The 19,551-nt window shown below is 30.5% G+C and overlaps 1 protein-coding gene and 1 long non-coding RNA gene across 2 annotated transcripts in view; both read right to left on the reverse strand.

Moving 5' to 3' along the window:
• LOC134722760 (transient receptor potential cation channel subfamily M member 2-like) overlaps nt 1–10,600 on the reverse strand; it is a 29,325-nt gene extending 18,725 nt beyond the window's left edge. The window contains exons 1-7 of the mRNA XM_063586385.1: nt 10,411–10,600; nt 8,506–8,559; nt 7,620–7,709; nt 6,078–6,177; nt 4,020–4,281; nt 3,677–3,754; nt 2,329–2,475 (exon numbers count right to left, since the gene is read on the reverse strand). Coding sequence (XP_063442455.1) covers nt 2,329–2,475; nt 3,677–3,754; nt 4,020–4,281; nt 6,078–6,177; nt 7,620–7,709; nt 8,506–8,559; nt 10,411–10,600 — 921 coding nt within the window. The remainder of the gene's footprint in view (nt 1–2,328; nt 2,476–3,676; nt 3,755–4,019; nt 4,282–6,077; nt 6,178–7,619; nt 7,710–8,505; nt 8,560–10,410) is intronic.
• Nucleotides 10,601–13,625: 3,025 nt separating this feature from the next.
• Nucleotides 13,626–15,955, reverse strand: LOC134723476 (uncharacterized). The gene is made up of 3 exons (XR_010108084.1): nt 15,853–15,955; nt 14,458–14,573; nt 13,626–13,736 (listed from the first exon to the last, which is right to left on the reverse strand). It is a non-coding gene; the product is annotated as an uncharacterized LOC134723476 (long non-coding RNA).
• Between the last annotated feature and the right edge of the window lie 3,596 nt (nt 15,956–19,551).

Below are 19,551 nucleotides of genomic sequence, written 5' to 3' on the forward strand. Positions count from 1 at the left end.
ATAAAAAGAAGATGTGGTATGATTGCCAATGAGACAACTATCCACAAAAGACCAAAGTGACACAAACATTAACAACTATAGGTTACCGTATGGCCTTCAACAATGAGCAACGCCCATACCGCACAGTCAGCTATAAAAAGCCCCGATAAGATAATGTAAAACAATTCAAACGAGAAAACTAACGGCCTTATTTATGTAAAAAAATGAACGAAATAGAAATATGTAAAACATAAATATGTCCGGTTTGTTTTGAATCTAACTTCAAACGTAAAGCATCGTACAGATTACGTTGAACAAAATGAAATCTAATAAATGAAGGCGGTGATTAATTTTCTTTACCATAACACATGCATATAATAAAAAAGACGTCGTTACATTTGACAAAATCCGATGAGAATTACAAATATAACATTAAACACTTAAACACTTAAACTAAATACATGAATTTGGGATAGATAAGTACCGTAACACGTCTTATAGTAATGCAAATTCACACTCAGCAAAACAGTCACAATCGGGAATAAACCACGTTTTGGTAATTACAAGATTAGACGACGAAATAACAAACCACAATCTCCCATGTGGTAAAAATGTCCTTAGCTCGTTTGGTCAAAGACACATCGTATGGATCCACCAATTCGTGATGGTGTCCGTTAAAATTTACGGAGCGTCAATTTTAATCTGTCCTCTTCATAACTTTGTTGGAGCAGTTTCTGCGTAAGGAGCACACTCCTATACATGAAATCCGTATTGTGTGAACAAGCCCGGGAATAACGTATCAATTGTGATATTTAAATACCATACGAAGGAGTAGAGGGTATGTTACTGCTGAGAAATGGGAAATTGATAAATGGGATGTTGAAATCGTCCCGTTTATCATTGATTTTCGTGTGAAGTCATCCATCTGCGTCAATATTGAGGAAAAGATCAAGCTATGAAGCAGTCCTTCTAGTATCAATAGTATCCTTAATTTCAAGTTCACTGGGATATATGAAATGTAAGTATTGGCTGAAATATGGGTTATCTAACTTCACATTACATATGATAGGTCGTGTGGTAACTAATCCTCTAACAGGTCCATACTTTAGTTTCCCAGATAAGTTTATCACGTCATTTAATAACGTCTTCTCTACATTATAATCTCAAAAACGTCGTGGCGATTCATATTCTGTTAGAATTACATCACCAATCTTAACGTATTCATTATGTTTTCCTGAGGCTGTATGATAATCTGGGAAGATATTCGTTGGACCAACGTTTTGCGCAGTCGTGTAATGCAAGTCTTTTTCTCTCAAAAAGTGTGTTTGCTGTGATTGTATAAAGTTCTTGAATATTCGCGTTGCGTAAAAGATGAGATGGGGTCAATGGTTTGGGTTCACCTATATCGGAAGAAATATATGTAAGTAGGAGATAATACATTTGTGTTTCAATCTCCGTATGGTTTTCTAAGATTATTCGCCGTGAGCAGGCTCTACCAAAATATTCTTGAATTTTTATTTGTCAAGCCAATTAGATGTTACCACCATCCGCCATACCAATTCTCTACCGACGGGAAGAATTTCCAGTTGATGTGCAAATGCAGTCGTCTTCGGGATAAACATGTTTCTTTACCACTGATAAAATGCTAATATTCACGTGTTCAAAGACAAAGCAGGTCCATGTTCAAAATGCATAGATCATATACATGCACTGGTGAATAAACATGTATATGTATACCTTCCGCGGTTGCGTTGATATATCCTTGATGTGTAGAGTTCCGGCAAATATAACATATTAGGTGATGACCGATATAGTATTTCATATAACTGTAGATTTTGACTTGTCAATCATATTTTCTTTGCAAATATTCAAATATCTATGATAGACAATAACGCAAAACATTGGTTTTAATCGTAATTTAATGACAATAAATCTATCTGCTCTTGCATATCATTTGCTATATGGAGATTCTCTCTATTTATCATAATTTAAAGAAATGTCGTACTACAGTTATAATATACATGCAAAGGTGGATCGACACTCGACTTATGAATATCGATGTACAGGCATATCATTCCTATTTTCATATTTGTATATTAGAATCTTAAAGTGAAAAGTAAAGACAAAAAGATAAAAGAACGAAAAATCCTTCACGTAAAGATGTTTGCATTGAATGATAAAATATAGTACAAATTTTGAATCAGACAGGTAGATTCCTAAATACTCTAAAAACTTTATTGCAGAGTTATGATACCTTAAATCCGTGAACATTGTTGAACTGTCTAGCTATATAACATTATTTATACAATTACATTGGACGACTAAAAAATTAATAACCATAATACTCACCGGAAACCAAAACTCCTCCTGAAGATCTGCGAATAGCCACAAATAAAGTAGCCATTCATAAATTCCAATATCACTGATACCGGATATTATTTTTAGGTCAGTAAGAACAAAAGCACTGAACCCTATAATTAATGCCATCAGAAAAATCTGTAAAATATCGGAAATTCCTGTTTTAATACGCAATTCCCTTTATTTAAATTCAATGTAATCATCTTCTATATTCGCCTAAACTATTCACCAAGAGTGTATAATTCAGGGATGATAAACATACATGCGAATTTTTCCCGTTCTTTCATTTTGATACAGGTAATGCTTATTTCAAGGTGCACATTCTTTATTTAGCAAATCCTGACAACTCAAGCTGTGTTAAATATAATATAAGACCAGAATGACATCAATATGCATTATATGACTTTTTCCTTACAAAATGAGATTTGGAACGTTATACAAAAGCTAGTCGTTTTATTAACCAAAATACGACGAAAGTCCGTCGGAAGGGGACGATAAATGGCTGACCCGTGTTAAGACAACCTTGTAGATTTCAAAAAAGAGTAGGCTAATGCCGCTACAAGGCAGCACTCGCACCCGCAAAGTGGAAAGGGACTAATATTAGTTGCAATCCTTGTTTCCCAATCCACTATAAATAAATATTTTTAAACTAAACTACCCAAAACAAAGTAGGGAGATGTTCCCTTTTATTGATACACAATAGTTATTCATTTGAAATAATGAAAATCAGCATGTGCATTGAGCACGAAAAATGTACACGATAGTTCCTTTTTCTGGAATTTCAGAAAAAATAAAAAGCTGGAAAGGTATGTTTCTCACTCTATTAAAGATTCAAAATTGAAATATTAAAACCTCAATTTTCAACATCGCACAGTAGACGCAGAATAACTATCAAAAAGATAATTGTTTTAGTAAACTGTTTGAATTTTGATCAGGGAAAATAACGACCTTCTACTGTCAATATTGTATGCAATGAATTAAACCAGGCATGCCATTGAAACTCGTCCGAGGTTGTTTTTTTGCAAAAGAAAGAGCCGTCAGAAAAAAAATCCTTATACTAAATCTTTTAAAGAATTTGGTTTTTAAGGAATAAACAAAATAAGTCTTTTTGGAACATGGCCATTTATAATATACGTCTAAAAAGGTAAACACTTAAGTCTTTTCATTTGTTTAAAATTTATGAACTGTTAAAAAATGTGTGTTTTAAATCATCAATACCGAACAACTTCAAAGTATTGTTGACTTTTATTGAGACTTCCTATTTTTCTCAACAAAAAGAGTTTTTGATTACCAGTAAATAAAACTAAATATAAATATGATTGATTATTAGTAAGCTTACATAATGAATTACAAACTTCATCAATGGAGAAAACCATGCCTGGATAAATCGCTTACGCCCATTTAAGAAACACACATTCTGAAAAAAAATTAAATCATTTTATTCATTTCAAAATACTTCATCATAATGATATAGATATGGATGTTTAGTAGGACAATATTGATGCAAATATGAAAAGATATCTCGTTTCAAAATAAGTTTGTATGTTTTGTGTTTTCTGAACTATCAATTAAGGTATAGTTCATAATTTCGATAGCTATTATTTACAAGAACATCAATAGAAAAATCATAATTTGACATTTTTGTAAAAGACTACTATCAACATAAAAACAAGCAGTCCTACCCCAAACCAGTCCCGAAACTTTGCTGCTGCCTCAGAAGTACCGACAGAGGAAAATATCTGTTCATTGTACCATATTCTGTTGATATGTCGTTGAATGCATGGATGACCAATAACTTCTATCATATTGTGTTCATATGCACATGTCATTGGAGAAACATGTATTCCCCATACTTCATCCTTCTTTTCCATCAGCGACATAGCATCATATTCAATCTCGTCATACAATGAACTCTGCATATGAACTACTCTAACCTCAAATAATCTAATAGGAGAACAAGAAAAGATTAACGTAGCGCCATTAAGGGAGTTCGCTTCTCAGTTTCAAAGTAATTAACTTTTCAAAACACTAGTTTATATATATATATATATATAGGGGATAAATAAAGGAACCCAAAGAGCCAAAAAAATATATAGGTCACCGTGCTTGTTTTTGAGATATAATGCATTGAAATTTTGGCGGGAAATTATTCTCTCTTGACTTTTCATAGCTTTATCATTGACAAGTTGAAGTTCTCAAAAACTGTAAAAAAAATTATAAGACTTTTACAGATGGCTTGTCATTATACATGTAAAAGATTTACAAAAAGAAAAATGGGGGTCACCGGGCAATTTTTTTCAAGGCATTCAAATGGATAAAACCAGAGGAATCCGAAAATCTGACAAGCCAGCTTCCTTAATTCAATGTCTATAGGTAAAACAACAGACATATCCTTTAAAACGTTTTTTCTTATGGGAGTCAGATGTCGACATCTTTGCTGGTGGACTTTATTTCTCTAATGGAATCACTAGCCCTTAAGCAATTACGTTAGCAAAAAATGTTTTGTTTGACCAAACATCATACTTATTTTACAAATACATACTTATTAGGTTTTGCAATTTTAAATATTTTGTTCTAAGCATTACTTAAGAGGCATTGATGTTTAAATGCGCATTTGCTGCCTTTGTCACTCAATACTGACATTAGCATGAAGGATTTTTTCACAAAAAATTTAAATTCAGGTTTCCTGGTTCCAAGAAGACTGATGTAATTGCAAACTTCCTGTAAATCTTTGTAAGCAAATAAAAATGTATCAATAAGTTTTTTCAAGTTATTAACAGACACTAAGTTTGTTTTATTTCGATTAAACAAGAACATGGAAATTACAACTATAATTAGATATAACTATTTGTCAAATAAACACACCAATCATTAACTTAGCCATTTCAATTTCTACGAATAAATTGCATTATAATAGTAGAAAATCTGTAAATAAATTAGAAATAAATTGTACAAATAATTCATAATTTAAGTGATAGCAGTTGAAGATAATTTTAACATAACATGTAAGTAGCTAAATCTGAATGGTTGATTTCATTACATTTACGTTTGAAAACTTTTTAGTTTGTTTCAATTGTACAGTCCGCTAATAATGCATTTACTGGTCAACTATGTATTATTCAAATTCCCAAAGCAAATGCTAGTAGAGTACTTTATATTTTCATGACCGAAATAGTAAATACAAAATCTAAAATTAACTTATGCTAAAGAGGCAAGTGGTAAATACTCCAGTGTTTTTTTTATAATTCACACCCACCACTTTGATTTCTTGTGATTTGGACTCATTTTTTCTTGAAAATAGTACAGTGGCGTCTAAAAACGTGAACAAGGTGTAATACAGGGTTATCTGATAACATATATAAAGCATTATTATTTGGAAATTCGTGAGTTCGATAAGAAGACATACGTGCATTTTTAACAAAAGCTTGAAAGGCAATTTGAAGGTTCTGCATTGATAACTTAATATGAACGAACGTGTACAATGTATTTTTTTTTAACTTTAAATAATTCAAACTGAAGTCACGTTTTAAATCTGATATATTGACTGGCTTTTCATGCTTTTTAATGTTTATTGCCTCGGAATGTCTATTAGAAAATATAAAATGTATGGTAATTATACCCGGTATCTATATTGTATATATTAAAATGCAGAAAGGCGATTGGAACGGATTTGATTTCATAGTTGTAAAGATATATTGAGGGTAGTGTTATAGTTATACATTCGAAAATATTTTAACAACCTTGAATGGTCTAGGAGCTCTTTGTAGAGTTGCCTGTCCTTTGCTGATGTTGCTTTGTTCGCCATATTTTTCAGTATACTACTAGCCATCACCGCTGTTACTGTAATTCAAATACATTCTATATCGCATTACATGTTATATAACATTATATCAAACCAAATATATTGTGTTTTAAAATAATTTTATATTTCAATTGCTTTTCGTGGTAACCTACATATCGGATTTTCAATATTTTACAAATGCCACATGTGATAATCAAAAATTAAGCACATGCAAATGCTGCATACTTTAAGGATGCGTTGATATCAAAACTATAATACTTAAATTTGACCTAAAAAGGTTATTTCATTCTACATGCTTATTTCTCGTCATCAGATGATCTTTCGATTGTTTTTTCTTATTTCCATATCTATCTTTTACCTTTTTATTCATATAATAAAAAAAAGCTCCCATTAAATTTCTGTTAAAAAGTAAAATCACAAAAGTACTGAGCTCCAAGGAAAATTCAAAATGGAAAGTCCCCTATAAAACTGCAAAATAAAACGGTAAAACACACAAAAGAAATGGACAACAACTGTCATATTCCTGACTTCGTACAGACATTTTCAAATGTAGAAAATGGTGGATTGAACCTGGTTTTAAAGCGCTAAACCTCACATTTTTATGACAGTCGCACCAAGTACCATTATATATTAATAACGATGCGTGAACAAAAGAGACATAATAGGTAAAATTATCAAAATAGAGATACAGCAATCATTACTGTGTCACAATCGCAATCATAACCAAAACAAACAACTATTTAACGAAGAAGCTGCAAACATTTGTCTGTGGAAAAGAAGAGGACAGTTAAGTCTGTATCATTATTAAAAGTAAAAATTAGATTGAATAAATGCAAAACAATATTTTGTAGATGAACTTGTCTTCTACATCGATTTCTATTTACTGTTCATCCATATATTTTTTTGCTACTTCATATATCTGAAGTGAAAAAAAAACCAGCGCGTGTAACAAAAGTCATATTGCTTATCACTAAACAAGGACCTCTACACTGGTTGTTTTCGGTTTTCTGATTTCATCTTGGTTTTAGTTTTTCAAATTTAAGTCTATAAATTCATTAAAACATTTGTAACATTCTGGAACGGTTAAGAGCTTAACCTATTTTCTTTTGTATTGCTAACCAAATTAGCATTTTTGTATTGCTTAAGAACCTAAATGGAATCCTTATGCTATTTTGTTTAATAATGAATTGATTTTGTACTATACCCAATTTGTACTTAAGAATCTGATGTTCGGATGTTGTCGTTTGTTGATGTGGTTCATAAGTGTTTCTCGTTTGTTTCTCGTTTTTATATAGATTTGACCGTTGGTTTTTGCATTCGCATGATTTTACACTAGTAATTTGTTTGGGCTCTGTATGTATTGTGTTTTGGTTTTCGGTGTAAGCCAATGGTCAATTTGAAGACTGTACTTTGACCTATAATGGTTTACTCATACCACATATTCTTATATCTATTTAAAGAATACAAACATATAACTTACGTAATTGGTTTTTGCACTTTGACCAAAACACTCCTGCTATTTCTACCCTGTTTGTGAACAAAGCCCATGCCAACAGATCATGAAAATAACCTGCAATATTGTTGAGTAAATACAAAACGATATAAGTAAATACCTGCAAAATTGATAAACACTGGTGACTTTATCGTTTTTATTAAATTAAGATAAGCCTGCATATCTTTCATTATTATAATCACTGACAAAATTGAACGTATCCTTTACTCTAAACACAATGATCATCGCCATATTTAAGAGTGCTGAGAAATAAACTGATTATACACGCGGAGATGAAACGTCCACAAACAGTAATTAAACAAGAATTATTGTTCTTCCTCAGTATCGTAAATGGGATAGCACCTTATAAGTTCCAGACAGGATTACTGGCAATACATATATTCATGTCGACATTGCTGCAGTCTATATGTCCATAAAATGCCACGACTTGGAATATCTGTCATTTTACTGTTAAATTAATGCAGTAAAACTACGTATATTCCATGTTGTGGCATTTTACATACTTATTTTTCCAACTTTTATGGTTAACAATGCAGTTTATGTCAAATTTGAGCGGTTCAAAATATATGTCTTGTGCATCGTATTAAATACTTGTTATATTGATGAGTTTTAAAAAATAATAAAATTTTCAGTTTATGAACTTTATACATGCTTATATGTTCAGAGTTTTTTTTGTATCTTTGAAATACTGTCTTATCTCATACAACTCAATCTTGTATATGTATACCTCAGTAGTGTTGAATTAATAAACTATGTACTAAAGCCGAAAAAGATAATTCATAATTCAAAATTCAAATTGAAAACTCGAAAATCAAGAAAGATAATCCCGTTTTTTTTCTATATATATTATTACCTTCGTCGTCATTTATTTGTGGATGTACTTTCCCAGGTCTGATTTCACCTTCTACTGTTAATAAATTTGAAAGTCAAAACACATTAATTATGTATTTTGGGAGTTACCTTTATCGGAACATATTTACCAACAGTAGGCAATTCATTTTTCACATCCAAATCTTGCTATTTGAGATTTCGAATTTTCTTTCAAATCAGAAAAGTGTAAAATAAAAATAAAAAAGAAAGAAACCCGAGAAATATAAAAAAAAAATTAAAGTCCGAATCAAATTCCATTATACCGATGTGTGAACAATGTAAAAAAGATTTAAAAGGTAAACATGCCATTTAAATGTTTTGAACAAAAACTTTGAGTTTCATTTTGTGTGTTACTGTGCGAAAGCAAAACGGAAAACTTCCAGTTTAGTTTACCGGAAAACTATTTTGAACTCGCAAGTAGATTAACTTTATTTCTGTCATTTTTTCTGTTACTGAAACAGCAAAAAATAAAGTTTAAGAAATTAGAAAAACATGGATAGCATTGTAGGTCAATTGGACCTGTCAATGGCTGATTGTTCCTTTACATATGTCTATAAAACGCTGGACGAAACTTTTATCATTTAAGTTAATACTCTTTAGAATATGATTTATATACGATTTCTCTCCCCTTTACATCACCATACCACATTTACAACTTATATTGCACTTTTGTAATCTGTAATGCTTTCCGCCATGAAATTGATGTCATACGCTAAAAATGTATTATTTTGGAATATATAGCTGTATGTTTTGTTCCTAGATAGCTCGAAAATAAAACATGCTCCACTAGAGAACAAGTGACCAGTATGCTGCAGCAGGTAGTTGGCTTTCCAATTGGAACCAAGTGCACATCTCTTCTATACTACTTTTCTTACTCGATGTTAAATCAGAAAAGTCAAATAAGCTAGATCTTTTGATTTTCCATACTGGTATATTGCTAATGTTTTTTCGATTAACAATTAAAACTTTTCTGATTGGGTCGCATTTCTATATCTTTTTAGGTTTGGCGGAGCTCAAATATACCACCAATACAGCCTCCTCCACCTCATTTCTAGGGACAATTTTGTATTATTTATGGGATCTATCAGTACAAGTTCATTTGAGAGATTGTGTATCTTATGAAACATGATACATATTTATATTAATGTTAAATCCTAACCATATCGAGGCCTGTCGATACTTTTATTTTGTATTGCACAACTAATGTCTTCTTTGACTGTCCATGGAGATGAACAATAAATTACCGGGATATGTTTTAAGTGATTCTTTGATGAATGATTTTTTTTTATTATTAACTATGTTTGGCTTTAAACTAGCTTTCAGTAACTCTCAAGTCATCGTACATTCATGTTATTTTGACCTGTTAATACGATTTGTGTAAAAAACAAATAATATTTTGAGTAATATTTTGTCTCACTAATTGTAATGGGTACCACCTTTGATAAGTATTTTTTTGTGACGATAAATTTTGACTTCTGTACCCGTACTGTGAACAACAAATTCATTCATTTAGTATTTGTCACCGTTTTGCTGCTGTATCCCAATAATAATCATATTAACCTAATAAAAAGCATTCTGTTTGTTACACCTATTTTCTATAATAATATAACAGCACTACAAACAATAATCATATACGTTGTATGGTAAACTAGGTATAAAATCAGGTTCAATCGTCAAAATGCTCATGAATTTGCCTGAAAAAAGGTAGTAATATGACAATTGTTTACTAGTAGTTATTCCGTAGCTTTAAAGCATCTATCATCCATCCGATTGAAGTTTTAATGGACCTTCCTTTAAAACAGTTTCAACTCATTTTAATCCGAATATCTCTTAAACTTATTTGAAGAATCAAATGGTCTTTTAGTACATGCAATAAATAATATCTTACTTGTGGCATAATTGAGTAACTGTTGACACATAAGCCGTCCACTGTCGCAGATTGTTAGAGACCTTGCGACATGTCTTTTACAATATGTAGATCCGTTCTCTGCATTACCTTTCTGTTTTCCGTGGCATGTACACCAGATTTGTTCACAAACTCCTGCACTTATTCTCTTTATAGAAAAAAACCAAGTCATGTCAATTTCCCCACCAAGAATATTTACTTACAATTACAATTCCTACGTATACACCAACATATACATGTTTATTTTCGTTTTGAACATATAGAAAACTAGTTGCTCGTTTTTCGTATAAATATGCTTATTTAAAACATCTATGTATTTTAAATAACGATATCTAATCGCAAGAACACGTTCTTTTTACTAGAAATGGTCACTTTTGGTTAGGGAGGACAGGATATGGACAATAGAAATATGTTCGTCGTCATCTCTGAAACAGATATCCCGTAACGATCAATCAAATCTAAGTGGCGTACATAAAATTTGCCAAAGAGATAAATGCACTTTCAGTACTTGGAACTATTGCTTTAATGATTCATTGAAAAGGTTATCTAGATAAGAAATGCGATCGCTGGAATAACGTGTTAACTGGGACATATATTCTCTATATGCATGCGCTACATCGAAATTCACAATTGTAAAGCTGGAATAATCTCTTGTGTCGCTAAATTTTGATTTCAACCGACCGTGTTATTAATTTTTATATATGAGGCAGAATTAGCTGCATCAGTTGTAGTCAAGTCAATAATATGAAACTTGTTCTTCATTCGTTTAATGTGTTTGAGCTATCGATTTTGCTATTTGCTCAAGGAATTTCCGTTTGGAATTTTTTTAGGAGCTCGAAATTTTTGTTGTTTTACTTGTTTGCATCCTACGTTTCAAGGTCAATGGGGTAGAAGTCTTCAACATAGTCACCGAACCTTAGATTTTTTTAATGACAGGGCATTCTCGATAAAAGGGAATGGAATCAAGTTACAACCGCAAAAACTCAAGTTTGAGGCAAACATTTCAAATTAGAGAGCATTTAACTTCTTAGTAAACATATAAAAAAGATTTATACAAATAAAACCATAAAATGGGTTTAGTTTTCAATATTCGTACAATGTTGAAGTTATCTATTAATTCTAAAAATTAATATAAAAGCTCCAAATTCGGATAAAAATAAATCAACATTCCATATACAATAGACTTTAAGATCATACATGCAGTACTGTTTTCGATAGAAATGAGACAATGTATTAGTATACTGAATTTACAGTCAGAAACAATACCATGAAAAGATTAAATGTAAACGAAATAAGAAATAGCATGACAAAACATACTTACAAATTAATCATACTCGGAAAAATCTAACCCTATTTTTACTTATGAAATAATATACTATTTAGCATCATATCTGTCTGCTCACATGGTCACCACAGATACTTTAGAGTGACGTGTACATTAAGAAATGACTTACGTGGTGAATGGAGTGAATTTTGCGACAGTCTTTTGCTCGACAGTTTTCACATTTCAATGTCTGTAAAAAATAAACATTACAAGGGAAGGCACTTTAAACTTTAAGCATTTATTATTTATCATTTCACAAGATTATATATAATGATTTAATTGTTTAAAGACTCTGATATGAAGGTATGTGTTTTTGTTACATAATTTTCTTATTTGTGTCGGTCTGATGAAATAAGCCCTTTTAACCGATTTTATAGTTTGTTCATAGTTATCACAGTTACCATGATTATGATTTAGTACGCCTGACGCGCGTTTATGTTGCACTATAAGAACACCAACACAAGCTTATAATGAATGTTTGGTACCAACAAACCCCGCCACATTTTGTACATGTATGTTCGTGTCCCAAGTCGGGAGCCTATAATTTAGTGGCTTTTGTATATTGCTGAATGTCATTTTGTTTTACGTTTTATATTGTACATAATTGGGGTCGGTACTTTTCTCATTTGAATTGTATTACATTTGTCATTTCGGGGCTTTTTAAAGCTGACTGCGTAGGTTGGGTTTCGCTCATTAGTGAATGTATTACGATGACCTATCGTTGTAAACGTACATTTCATTGTGTCTTTTGTGGAGAGTTGTCTTATTGGCAATCACGCCACAGCTTTCTATTTTTATATTTGTTACGTAATGCTAGAAAAAAAAGGTAGCTTTAAGATTTAAAGAACTTGAATACACAAAACTATGCTGCATCAAGCAGCAATAAACAGTCACGACTTGTTATCACATTTCGTAGATACGTGCTTTATATTTTGATAGACTTCAAAAGATTGTTAAACTGTATGCGCTTTGTTGATATAAGTTTGATGACCTGAACAATAAGTTTTTTCGTATGACTTCAATTGTTTGATTGCCAAAAATACCGTGTATCCGTACTATTAATCCGTAACTCCCAATTACTACATTCGATCATCCACGTCATTTGGTCTTCGGTTGACCATGTCATTTATTCTCTTCTCGATCATGTGGATTATTGTCTTATTTGCATTTATATCGCATCTCTTTATATTCTGCTAGTTCATTTATTTAGATCAAATAAGTATCTTATAATATTTTTATGTTTTATCTGTTCGAATAAAAAAAAAAAGAAGTGTGTCATTGTAAAATCAAACAGCTCACTGTCTTTTTTTACTAGCAGTTAAAGATTTTTGTGATATTACTTTTTGATGTGAAAAAAACCCAATTATAAAAAATAGTCTAACTCTTAAAAAGTGTTCGAAAGGGACGATGAACCCTCGAGATGTGCCTATTTATGTATAATTTATATACAATAAAAAGAAAAGAACCGGAAAACATATAATGAAATGATTTAAATTTTAAGATTATTTTGTAAATGTTTTGAACCATCAAGTCCCGCCAGAGGTGAGTATACGAAAAACTTATAAAACCCTTCTACGAAGTTCCCTTGTGACCTTTTTCTTGTGGATTCTTGAATTGTATTCGTACCTTGAGTAAAATCATAGGAAATTAATTCATATCGTTAAGGATTTTTATTTGTGATTTACATTTGGCCATTTTTAGGTCTTTTTGTTTGAGTTGTAGCTCTTGAAGGTATTTTGGACGAATGGAATTGATAACGTGTTTACATTTAAACATTAAACGTTATTGCTCAACCGTCTTGGTAATTTCAGAAATACGGTTATGATAGTTGACGATCATAATAATACATGCCTTAAGCTACACAAACCTCATTATATAATGTTTCAAAGTGATTATAATTGAATTCGACTCCATTCTGTAGCATGGCTGACACATAATCCACACGGTCTGCTATGATAGCTTCCAGCAAGAGTAACTGTAAATCCTTCAAACAAATGTGAAAGAGATGAAATGCTGTATTTTATTGATATGTCATTAAGTGTTGTAAAAAGGTTGTATTTACTGTTTGAAATTCCGAAGGCATGTAAAGCGGTGAAAATGTACGACAAACTGGTTCTTGGTGATAAAAAAATCTTTTCATTCACAATTTTTCTTCACAACCCTTTCTGAACAAATAATACATCATATCCGTTTATGTATTTTTAAAAAAAAGTTTCTTTACAGAGAAAAAAGACATAAAAATTGAATGTCATGTATGAAATGTGACTTAATAATCTAGATTATGAAATAGAAGCATTTGATTCTTTATATAAGTAAATAGTTATAAAAGGTACCAGGATTATATTTAAGTACGCCAGACGTGCGTTTCGTCTACATAAGACATAAGACTCATCAGTGACGCTCATATCAAAATATTTGTAAAGCCAAACAAGTACAAAGTTGTAGAGCATTGAGGATTCAAAATTCATAAAAAACAATGTTCTTAAAAATAAACTACTGAACGTTATTGTGTTGTGATAACTATGTTTATCACCTTATCCATAGCACTTGGGTGGCTTCTTAACAAATCAAATTTACATAAATATCTGAATAATAAATTGCTGTTTGGTCTAATTTGTTAAAAACAGTTCATACTTCCAATCTTGTGTGACTAAACTTTATATGGAAACAGATCGTATATCTTACTTTACATTTGTATTTCTTACTTTGTCTTTGTTTTCGTAGTTCTTTTCCTGTATGAACTGATATGCAATGTAAAAGTACAAAGACAAGGATCCAGGTGAAAGTGACAGTTGATAGCTTTTCATCAAACTTTGAATATCTGCAATACATGTAATAACTTTGTCATCTTAAATCAATAGTATGTACCCCTTGTTTGGAAAGATTTGTTTTCTATATTGATATTTTGCTCACACCATTTTCAAGTATTTGTATTGGATAATAAAATACTTTTGTTAACAGTCCCACAATTTGTTTTAACACAAAATTCTATCACGTTTTCATATCTTTAAATTTATTATTTGGTGCGTTTTAATTTAAATAACATATTTTATTATTGATTTTATTTCCGGTCTCTTGTGGAGAGTTGTCTCATGGCAATCATACCACATATTCTTTTTCATAATTAGGATGAAACTGGGCTCTGCATCAGTAAAATTCGAATCTCTTCTCCTGCTCATATCAACACGTATGTTATTTGCAGTAATAAAATAAAATGGTTGAAGTACTCACAATTTATAAGAAAGATGTACGAGATTTTACTTTGAACGTTTAAGTACATGTATGAAACCGTGACACTTCGAATTCAGCTCCCTCAAATATATATTTAATTTTATCTATTAACAATTAGTTTGTTCAATTCTAATATATGATAACGTATTTATATTTCTTTTACTTATGTTTTGTTTCATATAGTTTAAATGTCCATTATTATATCAAAATTATTTATAAACTTTAATTAAAAACTAATAATTGTTTTCTGATAATCAATTGTTTTTTTTTAATTAAAGTTGTTGGTTAAAGTTTATACAATATTTCAATTTTTTCATTTGGTATTTTTCTTTTACGCCAAAACTTATGACAGCGGTTGACATCCTAGCTAAGATAATCATAAGATAGCTTCGTTGTGCATGCTGAGACATGCCGTAAGTCGGTCTTACATGTTTTGTAACTTTATTATAATTTCTATTCTGAGAGTATCTTATAGGACCGATCTTAGGACAGTTTTGACAAACAGGCACCAGATCTCATAATGCTATGATATAACAAATAATTGTTTGTTCATTTAAATGAATAAATGTCTTTTATTTACTCGCATTTATATTTTAGGCATTAAGCTTAATACCTGCACATATTTTTCAGGATTTAAGCTTAAATCCTAGGATTAAAGAATAATGCCTAACATCATTTAGGCATTATACTTACTGCCTAGGCGTTAGACTATTGCCTAGGATTTAAGCTTAATGCCTAATTTCACTTATTGCCGCTAATATATACAATTAGTTAGTTGACGAAACATACATAAAAGTATTGTTTCGTAGTTCATTCCAGGCACGCCAATTAGGGTTTATTGTTGAATAAAGTATAAATCAAGTACTTACTTATCTTTTTGTCATTTACTATGTTTAATGTGACAGTATTTGGTGTACGATGTTCTTCATGCTTTTTTTGTTTGTCTGTGTATTGTTCTTGTGGCTGTTGGAACATTTCTGCAAAGCAAATATATAACTTTATGGGAAAAAACTTGAGATATTTATTCATCAATAATTGGTCTTTTAATTATATTATTAAATAAAACGACAATCAAAATTCAAACTCAAAATACAAAATTAAAAAATCAGAACAAAAAAAAAACCCAAAGAAATTAGGCAGTTTGCCATTTTGTGTTCGTTGATTTTAGTGTACCACTACATTTTATGCTTTACGTAGCTGCTCTCTTTTCGATTTGTGTACACAATAATATAGATAACTGACAATATCTAGCATATCAATCTATTGTAATAAAAATTCATAATATCTTATAAAATTTGTGGATTGAGCTAACAAAGTCTTTATATTTGTATAAAGTAACATTCGTTAACAGAGGAATATTGTTTTAACGTTTTAGAATAGGCTTCAATTAAAAATTGCTTGCTAGTCCCTCTCTGTGATTGACATTAGATAAATCTGGTTAATTTGCCAATCAATCTATCATGTAGTGGAGATAAATAATTCGACTTTCATTTAAAGTCTTTTTCAAAAATGATGAACGGTTCTTTATACTGGTAAGTACTAATTTTTAACCTTTCAAATTTATGAAAGTATATTACACCAATGACAAAAACTGAAATATATTGAATTTGAACATTTTGTAATTCTTCAAAATATATCAGAAACCTTTACCTCATTATAAAAAAATGAACCTGTTATAACTTTTTTTCGAATCGGCACATAATACCGAAGAATGTCACTCTTGCATACAAATGGCACATCAATATATTTAATTAACTGTGCATTCGTGCTCCACCTTCAGTGAGGATTTTAAATTATAAATATAACCAAAAGTTGTTAATATATAGGATAGTGAAGACTAATGAAAGCTAACCCACTGTAGAAAAATATTTCTTTGAATTTTTTAAAGAAAAATGCTCGAGCCACTTGACTCTCATAGCTCATAATTAACTTTTTTACACAATATTTTAATAAAGTAGTTAAAGATTATTTGCTTCTCAAAGTGTATGATGCAATAAAAATCGTATGCTTGCATCATCTTACCCCAATACAGATTTAATTAAGTCCTGAACTTTTCGAAATTTGTTTGTTTATTTTTATCAATACCGGTTTGTAAATAAAAACAAGTACATGTTAAACTCCGACTAAATACCTATATCCCGATATCATCAGGTAAATATGCTACAATATCATAGTTATCGGTAAAACCTAATTGCTCAAAGTATTTTAAAAATAAGTTGACTGATCCAAATGTTTGGTAAAATATCTATGGTCAATTAATATAATAATTTGCAAACCGTCACAAAAAATGCAAATAGCTTTCCTTTGTATAAGCTTTTTCATGAGATTTACTGCATAGTAGATTTTGCAATTTTGCAAATAGAACCATTTAACTAACCTGCTAACGAACGAGCGGATTATGATAAAAACGAACCATCACAAAACTTATATATTGAAAGAAAACTTTGTAAATAGTATAGATAAAAAAAATCATCATAGATACCAGGACTAAATTTTGTACATACGCCAGACGCGCGTTTCGTCTACAAAAGACTCATCAGTGACGCTCGAATTCAAAAAAGTTAAAAAAAAAAAAAAAAAAGCCAAATAAAGTACGAAGTTGAAGAGTATTGAGGGCCGAAATTCCTAAATGTTTGCCAAATTCAGCTAAGGTGATCTATGCCTTAGGTAGAAAAAAGCCTTAGTATTTCAAAAATTCTAAATTTTGTAAACAGTTCATTTATAAATAAAACCATATCAATGATAATTCATAGATATTGTTTTAAATATAGATATTGTTTTAAATATAGATATTGTTTTAAATATCTTGACGATAGTCAAATAACGTTATGGTCTTGTATAATTGCTGCTCTGGTGGCCCTTAACATTTTGCCTTTATTTTCATTTGTGGTTACATGCAATTTAGAAAACCTATTTTTATTAAATAGGCATATATTGTAGATAATATATTTGGTATCTTCTATTTTTTTAAAACATAACAGAGGGTATACCTATTTGGAAATGCACTTACCGGCTTGAGCTATAAGAAATTCAACGGGCAACTCATCTGCAATAAAGAACTACTACAGCAATCTAATTCATACATAGTAAAATATTTAACTGCGTGTCACGTCCTATTACATCTATCAATATGCAGATAAATTTAAGACGAAAAATATGGGGTTACTACTGTTAGTTTCTCCATTGTAGAACATTGGTACACAATGACGCATAAAGGAAATGTATATATATAATTAATGTCATTACAGTATTTGACTTTACGTTAATGCACTTTACTTTGTATGTGATATATTAAAATAAATGGTATTATAATCATTATTATCAATTATGATTCTTAAACAAAATAAATCTATAATATATGCGCAAGTCAAGTTATGATTACTTGTTATAATGAGTTCCATATCTACTATCGTTTTCATATTATAAAATGCCACTAAGATATCAAGGATGAAAACAATACATACCAGGATTAAATTCTTTTTCGTTTTCTCCGACATGTACTTTATCATCTGAAAGGAATTCAAAGCCCAATACTATGAATTAAAAGAACCAATTAATCTGTCTTTTCATTTTATTTTATCTGTTTAAATTAATTTAACTTACGATTGCACTGAAATTAGTCTGATTATAATTGACAATAATATTGCTTGACTTTCAACTAAGCTTTTCTTAAACTAAACCTCTTCCGTAAAAAAAACCCGCTGATAATACTTATAGCTGCTCTTTACATCATTAATATAACAAATCATGATTGAACATATAAAAAATTATGTCAAAGGATTATAATATGTCTTTGAGTCAAGCAATGCATTTTCATCAGTATTTATCCGATGTCAAATTTTCTATTTTGTTTTATTTGAAGGAAGTGTAAATGAAAATTTAAAACGTATATGTATAATGTTCTCCTCATCTTTTAAAGAAGCCGGGCGATTTAAAGCTTCAAATATGCTAAATTCTGTATGTTGCCCTATATATTTTCTTTATGTCATATTCGGAATGTTTTTTTCTCTCTCACTTATCACTCCTAGTTTTTGGTGGGGTTCGTGTTGTTTATTCTTTAGTTTTCTTTGTTGGGTCATGTGTACTATTGTTTGTCTGTTTGTCTCTTTCATTTTCAGCCATGGCATTGTCAGTATATTATCGATGTATGAGTTTGACTGTTCCTCTGGTATCTTTCGTCCATATTTTGGCTTTGAGCGTTCCTGATGAAGGTAAATCCAGAAAAGCGCTTCGGACGCAAGAAATTAATAACGTGTTGTTTTCAATATTTTTTACGTATATCTCATAAATATTATTTATTTGTTTTACTTTCTTTCCTCGTTCAAAGTCAAAATGTACCGCCTTTCGTTCTGGTCTACAAGCTCAGAAAACCATATATATTGCATTTGTTTTCATTTACGTATACTTTTTGTGGAAAAAATATTTATTCACTTCTTAATGTTAAGCAAAAAAGATAAAGGATATATAAAAAAAACTGTAAACAAAAATCATTATTCTCATTGTGAAAGGACAAGAAGATAACTTACTTTTCTTGTTTAAATCCCGCAGTGACCATCCCTTGATTATAG

Source organism: Mytilus trossulus, chromosome 6 (genome assembly GCF_036588685.1).
Source record: "Mytilus trossulus isolate FHL-02 chromosome 6, PNRI_Mtr1.1.1.hap1, whole genome shotgun sequence".
In the NCBI taxonomy this organism is placed as follows: domain Eukaryota; kingdom Metazoa; phylum Mollusca; class Bivalvia; order Mytilida; family Mytilidae; genus Mytilus; species Mytilus trossulus.